At 35.5% G+C, this 8,721-nt stretch overlaps 2 protein-coding genes across 6 annotated transcripts in view; one reads left to right on the top strand and one right to left on the bottom strand.

Moving 5' to 3' along the window:
- Positions 1–8,721, top strand: part of STRADB (STE20 related adaptor beta) — a 126,284-nt gene that overhangs the window by 46,815 nt on the left and 70,748 nt on the right. The window lies entirely within an intron of this gene.
- ALS2 (alsin Rho guanine nucleotide exchange factor ALS2) overlaps positions 4,348–8,721 on the bottom strand; it is a 35,029-nt gene continuing 30,655 nt past the window's right edge. The window contains exons 31-34 of the mRNA XM_065751369.1: positions 8,141–8,202; positions 7,381–7,530; positions 7,008–7,104; positions 4,348–5,809 (exon numbers count right to left, since the gene is read on the bottom strand). Of these exons, the coding sequence (XP_065607441.1) occupies positions 5,771–5,809; positions 7,008–7,104; positions 7,381–7,530; positions 8,141–8,202 (348 nt within the window). The 3' untranslated portion in view covers positions 4,348–5,770. The remainder of the gene's footprint in view (positions 5,810–7,007; positions 7,105–7,380; positions 7,531–8,140; positions 8,203–8,721) is intronic.

Genomic DNA, 8,721 nt, shown 5'->3' with positions numbered 1-8,721 from the left:
CAAGATTTTAAAAGCTTGTTTTGTGTAAAAAAAAAAATGCATTTTATACATCTTGGAAAATAATCATATTCAAAAAACAAATATATTCTTGTTATTATTGACATTATTAAAGTTGAAAAATTCAAGGGCATGATTTTGCAAAGATAGGATCTGTTTAAATAATTTAAATTTAAGGTCTTTGAAAGGATTTGTTTCAAAATCATATCATATTTTCCCTTGTACTACCCTCAAAGTGAATTAAACAAAAAAAATCCCACACCTCACCTCATCTGACACAGGCATACACAGTTATTATCTTAGACTAGAATTGGAGGAAGGTTTCCAATCTATTTCTGATAAGAAACAATGCAGTAAGAGATTGCCTTAGAGAATATCCAGAATCCTTCATTTAGAAGTTGTACCAAGCATGGAAATTCCTCAGGTAACACAGTATTCTCTCTCATTTGTAGAACCCTGTGCTGACTGATTTCTCTAGACTTGTAAAATAACTTGGTGCATTTCTACACTGAAGTATCAAAAACCCATGTATGAGAGATGCAAAAGAAGCTGAATTACTATACATCTCAGTTAATCCAACTTCAAATCATGTTTGATACAAATTCGAAGATATTATCGTTATTGTCATTATTGCAAGATTACTCCTGAAAAAACTAAGTATTAAAATGGGTCACTAGAGAATTTTCAGAGTACAGGATAAAAGGTTTGTGCTCAGATATCTGATATTGCATCAGCATTATGACAGTGTATACACAGTAGATGCTTTACCAAATTCTGTTCAATATATGGTAGCTTATTCTCCAAAAATGGTAAAGCAAAAGCACAGCCATTTTCCTCTCAACTGTTCTGTGGACAGAACACAAAGGGCCACAGAACACATCAAAGGCAAAAGCAGGAAATGTATTACCTTGATCTGCTTATAAAAGCAGAAGGCATTACTGTCACTTTTACTGCACATCTTAATACTTATTTTTAGACATTTTTCCTCTCCCCTGTTAAATCACAGAACTGTTTTCAGAAGGCAGTGGAAATGAAAGGAGGAAAAAACAGAAGTTAGGAAATTGTGATTCAAACATTTTATTGCTCAGTATTGGTAATTCACTACAAACTACCTCCTCAGGATGCTCACTTATGTGTCTTACTGAAATTCTAATCCAAAGACCACTTGTACAATTATGATTTCCTCTTTCAAAGACCAGCAAATACATAGTTGGATCTCCCTCTACCACCCAATGCAACATTTCTGTTTAATTGTTGCATTGCACTACACAATTGTTTTTTCCAAGGAAAAACTATTTTTCCATATTTTATTTATGTATGGAATTTATGTAATACTGAATCCTCCTGCCATGCACTCACTGGGAACTGAGTTTTGAGCCATTATTAATTTTTTTTTACATCAATATTCTTGAGTTCTGTTCCTTTAAGGGTTTGCATTCTCCTTTGGTTAAGCTTTCTTAAATCCATCATTAGGCAGATCAAGTTAGCAGGCCATATAAATCTAGACATGAATACCTGTTTCTTAATTACAGAAGACATTAAGAATCGGCCAGAAATATTTTCTGTGGGACGGTTTAGACAAAGAGGAATCCATACACTGCAAGCTACATTCAGGATATGGTAACCTGGTTTTCACTGAATATTAATATGGAATCAAACGTGAGCCTCAGCTTCATTGTTCTGACCCACCTTATCGGTAACAGTGAAGACTGCTAGCTTGCCAATTACCAAATTGCTTGCTTAAGGGAAAAACTAATTAAAAACTACCACTGCAACTTCCTTTTCTGACACATACACACACACTGTAAGGGCAATACTTAGGGTCTCCTTGACAAGCTTACTGAGCATTCTTAAAAAGGAAAAGTACTCCATTTAAATTTGTCAGAATTGTTTGGGATACTGAAGACTGCAAATTAGTTTGAGAGCAGAGAATACCCTTGAGCTTTTGTTGTAAGCAAGCCATCAAAAAACAGTAAATTGCAAAAGCAAATAATGAAAGACAAAGCATATTCTAACGATATGCCTTATGCAGAACTTTTTTCTCCTGCACTAAGTGAACTTAGAATAATCCCTCCACTGACATAGGTGACTCTCAAGTGAGCATGAAAAACTTTTCTTTTGTATGCTTTTCATACTTGAACTCAAAAAGCCACCTGAAACATAAGCAGAACAAATATATATTTTAAGCAAAGGCAGAGACATCCTTTGAAACCATACATGTAACTACTGCAAGTCTGAGGTGGCAAAGCTGTTGGGGTTTTGTTTTTAAAAAAGAACACCCAGTAAGCCATTCTACAGTATTTAGATAATCATACTTGCATGTGTAAAGTTGCTGATTAAAAAAGTATGTTCATTACTCTTTGTAACTAAATATATTGGATGATATGATTCATCCTTTCTTCTAAAAGAATAGCATATAGCTACACTGATAGTGCTACTATCTTGTTTACATGGTGGTAATACCACTAAAGCATCACCTCCTAGAAGAGCAGCACATTCAAAGAATACTTGAGTGCAGCAAACCACAGTCATGTGAAGCAGGCAGCTTTACTTCCGGCTGTTTAATGCCAACAAGTTGGGCTGAAAACAAAACTGATAAGATGAGCACACTGATCACTAAATCAACGTAAACAGTACAAGGTGAGGGTGTTCATAGAAAGAATTTTCCAGTCACATCTTCTACAGTATCTTTCACTATACAAGAGATAGTTCCCTAGACTGCTTTTACAATAAGGATGGTTCTGAAGTCAATTTACTTTTGGCAAAAAGAGTCAGTGTACATAGAACCTAGCATTCAAGTCAGACTGATCTGCAAAGATTAGGAATGAGGAAAAATTATCTTTTGAGTTCCTACTCCCCATTCATACACATCTCTAGCATTTAGCTGGTGGGAACTAAACAACTACCATGCATTTAATCAGTTTTGCCACAGCTATGAAAAGACATTAATTTCAAAACTGCAAGGGGGAAATTTACTTCCATAGCACAATGGTTTCGGTACAGCACATAATTTCTTACCTGCAAACAGTGCAGAACACACCATGTTCAGCTCAGGCAGAATTTCTGGAGAGAAAGAATATTTGTTGGATGTTAGTAAAGCAAGTATCCTCACTGCCCTAGCTAATCTAGGGACATCCCCTCCTTTCTAATCCGCAGAAACCTAACCTTAGAACTACTCATTACCAGGGAGAACAAATCCCCTTAACCCTTTTCTTGCTTAAAAAGCGTACTTTGTCTCTCACTTAAGTGGTTTCTTATTCTCAGCAACTTTCTCACTTAATAGGACACCCTGCTTTTTAGATCTGACTTCAGTTACTGTGCCTAAAAATTACAATGTGTAATCCTGTAGCCTCGATCTTCCATTGCTCCTTACAGGACTTCCACAGCAATGCAAGAGACATCCAGCTTTCAAGTTAAGAAAAATAAAAATAAGAAGATGAGGAAAAAAAATAATTTCCATGAGATAATAGACATGAAAGTCTTTCAGGTTAACTCATTCCTTGGTTAGATACAGAATCACAAAAATCAAAGCCTCTGTGTATTAATTTCCTAATGCATCACATCCCACGTAGGCTGTAAACTGGAATCTGTGTCAGAAACATGTTTAATCCGAAGAATCTCTTCAGCCAATAACTAAACTATGTCAGAAAGGCAAAAAAATAATCCAGCCCAGGCTTCTAATAATCAGAAAATAAAATATGTAAGCGATATCATCACTATTTTTAACATAATCTGTGTACAGATAGAGAAGGCAGGTTTTTGTTGTTTTTCAATTCTCAAATTTGTTCCATTCACAGTAAATGAAGCTAAACATTTAACATTGTTACATATTTGTAGCTAAACCATATTTTTGAATGGTAGAGAATGGAAAAACATTCCCACCTGCAGGTGCATTCTCAGCTTAAGGCAGAGAAGCAATATGGAACTAAAGTCATACAGAAAAGAGTTCTTCACATGTCTAAGTTTAATCATAAACTTGTTTGTTCTTTGGAAACACCTACAGGTGAGGATCAATGATGCTGAAAAGTTACAAGGGAAAAAACAAATGTTTTCAGTGATTTGCATTCATACAAATAGTGAAATAAATAATGAGTTTACCTTGCAGATGAAAATTGGTTTACCTGGTTGTTCAGCATAATTGCTTTTTAAGAAGCAATTCTGTTCCTGCAGTTTTCATTTACATATCTTTGTACGTTGAGTTCTAAGAGATGACTGCATGGAAAGACACTTAGCACAAAAGATTAAACATTAGAACTTGTGTGTTATTCTTCAATATACTCTCCAGCCATAATCACACATCTTTTTTTCAAGAAAAAAAATTGCTAGCTTGCTTTTTTTGTTTATCTCTCATCATATTGTTCAGCATAATTTAAACATAGGATTGAAATAAAATAATTGTTAATGAACATGAAGAGGTCTATTATCTCTATTCTAGGTTGAAAGCAGAACAGTATAACAATACTTCTAAGCATTGCCCTGCCAGAATGACTCTTTTTCTGATAATGCTAAAAATAATTTCAGAACGACCAATCTTTTCTTACTTTATTATGAAAATTGCTACATTACAGTCACTGTTCAAAACAGTATTTTGACATGGGGCTTCTTTCCATTTAAGTGTCAGTACACAAGCCATGATTACTATTTCAAAAATATTATTAGCATTATCTATGGTAGTTAGACATATCTTAAATCATTATAACAGTCTATAATCAGTTCCCCCTTCTCATTTTTGTACCAGCCACAGTGAACAGCTTCCACAATACCCACATTATCCATTAGTGTTATTCATATAAATTACCATAAACCACAGGAAAACACACGTACACAAATCCCCAAGGGAAATTACTTGTTCTCTAAATGTTCAAAAATGCACCAAGGTGGTCTTTTTTTTTTTTCATCCTGATATGTAAGTGACCAAATAAGTAAACAGGCAGAAGTCTCAAACCTAATTCACTGTCAGCTTGTTCAAGAGCACGTTCCCATTGTCTTATCTCATGGGCTTCTAAAGAAAGTTTGTCCTTAGACCCCTGGTTAATGAAACTTAACACTCTCAAGATTGAGTGATTAATTTGGTGCCAGAGTTTGAATTGGTCAGTGCCTTTTCAATTATTTCATACACAGAAAGCATGGTGAATTCCTGTATACAATTCTGGTAAACGGACAAGTCTGTAATAGTGTGCTTAGCTAAAATAGCACATTAATACTGCATTCAGTAAGTCTCTTTCACAAAGATGCCTCAGAACTTATACAGCCAAAACACACTATAGGATATCATTTATAAATACTAACATTTCTATTCTTAAATAAACAAATCTAACAGATAAATTCAGGAAGACTGAATGGTTCTGTTGTGCAACTCATCCAGGTTTAAACACCTCTGTTGACAAACCAGGAATAAAAAAAGAAACCTACTGCTTTAGAAGCCATGCGACCCAGACTTTTACATGTACTCTATGTAGATGCCATGCCTTTTTGTAGTATTTTTAATTTAAAACAAGTAAATGATCTGTTAGGATAGGAAATTATTTCCTCTTGGCAAATACTTGAACAAGGCAAGTTCTTATCTTCACCACCACTTCACAGACAGCCTCTGGCAGCAGTTTTCCAGTATTAAAATTGAAAGTTCAGGTGTAACTGAATGTTTTCATCAGTAATAACAGAACTGCAGCATCAGAGTATTTTCAATTTTAAAGTGTCATGTCAGGAAACAAAGTGGTATCATTGAAGTTTCACTCAGTAGATAATCCCAAACAGACAGGTCGTAAACGGTGGTCTAGGTAAGCTTTTCATGTTGAATCTGGTAGTAGCATGCCTGAATTAAAACAAAAGTCACGACAGCATATGTACCAGCTCTGAGCGAGCTGATGAAGAATCATATACAAAAAGGTTGATTTCCTCCAACCCACCCCAACCTGTCCAAGAAAACATGACTAGGCTTTCAGGAAGCAAGTACAATACAGTAAAATTGTAACACAACAATCCTCTGACACAGTAAACAAATTATGCCCAACTCTTTATTAAGAAAGATAGCATGATATACAAGTTGGGCCTCTGAATAAACTTGTTTCCCCATTTTGCAAAGATAAAATACTCGTTTTTTGCTCACAGGTCTTTCTTTACCCTTTGACAGAAAGGCCTCAAAATGAAAGGATTTCCTCACAGTACAAGGATGTGGGTTTGAATACCTCTCAAAAGCAAACAGAATGAAAAGCAAAATTTCTGTTTATGCTCGGACTTTAACTTTCACTCCTGGTCTGCTGCTGTTCACTCAGCGCAGTTCCTAACATGCATTGGACCAACCACGACCAGCAATTTGCTATGTTTCAGTAAACATAAAATAAGATTCCACTTCTATTAGATTCTTGAAGAAAGTTTAAGCAACTCGAGACTTCCTTTTTGCTGTACTACAATAGGTATGAAAAAAAATTCTGCACCAAATTCTATTTCTACTTGTTTCAACAGTTTTGATGACACAAATATATTCACTGTGGAGGTCCTAGCTGTACAGTGGGTTATTACCTTCCTCCATACTTATAAAGAGAAGGATATTAATTAGAATGTGGAAAACAAAAACAACCTTATTCCACAAAATTGAATTTTTGAGTCATCTTGATGCAACCTTTGACTTAAGCATTATCAGAATTTTTATCCTCAAAAAAAAAAAATAGCACCTCTTTCCAGTTTTTATAAAAAGATTAAGGTTTCTTAAGTTGCAGGAGAAAGACAAGGTACATGTAAGTGTAGAGAACATGTAGAGAACAGTCGAGAGCAAGCAACTTGTTTTACATTTGAATAAAGGAGAGTTGCACACTGTACCACTTAGCAGTTTCTATAATTGCTGGGCTATCCTAAGCTTTGTTAAGTTTCCTTGCTCATCCTAGATAAAAATTACACAAAAAATTAAAGTTAAATCCTAACATTAACACAACTGACCTAAGATAATCATCATTGCTCAAAGCTGATTAATTTCCAAATATATACATATTTATAATGCTGAATAATTTTCATACCTTTAAAGTGGTAAACATGATGCCTTGTTCCCCATGTTGCAGGTAAGGATCCATCAGGTCTTCAATTAAGTGCACCTCAGACCCCAAATTCCTTATCCTGTCACACAAAGAGGAAACAAAAGAGAACAAGTGAAGAAGACATGGCACATGATATACTGGGCAAGAAATAATCACCTCATTCTGAGGACATAGTCATCTCAATTTTGACTCTCCAAAACATATTCAGGTCAAAGCAAACAACTAAACCAGAAATTTTACTAAACTACAAAAAGCTAAGAATTAGTCCTACGGTGAGAAGCTTGAGAGTTTAATACAGGCATAAGTTCTCAAGTGACCCATGCTCAGCTTAGACCCATGCTTAGGTAGCACCTACCTGGCTCGTAGCACCACATAGAGAAAAACAGGAAAAAGGTCATCCATGGACCACAGAAAATCTTCCTGAAGACTCTCAAGTACATTCTGAGATATCTCTTCAAAAGTCTGCTGGATTACCTTCAGTTTGTCAGCTGGAGTAAATGTGGTACTATTTGGAGAGCAAAAGCAAAACCGGATAACATCATGTAGCAATGTATCTACATTTAAATATGGATGACAGTTTTCTAGCTAGCTTTCCCTCCATGAAGGAAGATAAGCTTGATCATCCACGGCAGAGCAGTCGCAGCCTGCAATGGCTATGTAGTACACCCCAGACTATAATTACGGGTTGAAAGCACACTGCTGCAAACAAGACTATCCTCATAGTTTAAAGTTAGTTAAACATCGTGGAAGAGAGGGGGAAAAACAACCTTAAGTTCTTACAACATAATTCCTTATGTCAACTGACAGACAAACTATCCCCATACAATAGGTAATTTTATCCTAAATGTTTAAAAATTCACATCCATAGTTGAATAGATATCCTTTTCTTTTTGAGTTTGTCTACAGACAAATTTCTCAGTCACCTTTACAAGGCTACATGCCTTCCCTCATCAGGAGAATTTTGTCTGTAGTAAGTACGCTGAAACTTCTGGCTTGCCTGAAAATAGACCTTGCCTACTAAGGCAAACAATGATAAGGCGAGAAGGATCACAGTTAATCAGATGCCATTAGAGCAGAACCAGTGAAAAACTAAAAGAAAAGCTTCAAAGAATTACCTGATTTGCTGCAAGCATTCAACTGCAGAGGCAAAGCAGGCATCTTTTGTATTTGATGATACCTGCGTAACCACAAGAAGAGTTGTTATTCAAGTTTAGCAACATACTATTTAGGGAAAGAAGAAGCACATCATGCTTTGTCATAAAAGAGTTTCAAATTCCAATGCAAAGAGAAGGAAACGTGCCTGGAAGCTAACAGTATCCAAGAAAGCTGTCATGTATTGCAGAGTTCCTTTAAAATTCAGAAAAGCCTATACTGAACAAGTAGATAAATTACAAGAATCAGAGTCTTTTTAGACATCTTCCATGTCAAGGAAGACTAAGAATCAGTGAATCTTACTGGTTAGCAATCAAGAGGGAACCTTAAGACTGAAACAGCTGAAATCTAGAGAAGTCATATTAGTTAACAGAAAAAAGATCTACAGGCTTGGAGCAAACAGAAAATAAAGGATATAACTGTGAGCTCAGTTAATGTATGCAGCTGAGTCTACAGCTTTCTGAATGAAGGAGAGAAAGAATAGCTGAGTGCAGAAAGCAGAAAGACTTAAATTCACAGAAATAAGGAAACTGGATAAGAGAAA

This window comes from Cyrtonyx montezumae, unplaced genomic scaffold (assembly GCF_038088225.1).
Source record: "Cyrtonyx montezumae isolate F1298 unplaced genomic scaffold, pur_monq_1.0 scaffold_7, whole genome shotgun sequence".
NCBI classification, from domain to species: domain Eukaryota; kingdom Metazoa; phylum Chordata; class Aves; order Galliformes; family Odontophoridae; genus Cyrtonyx; species Cyrtonyx montezumae.
The sequence above is the reverse complement of the archived record's forward strand: the minus strand, read 5'-3'. Positions and strand labels throughout refer to the sequence as shown.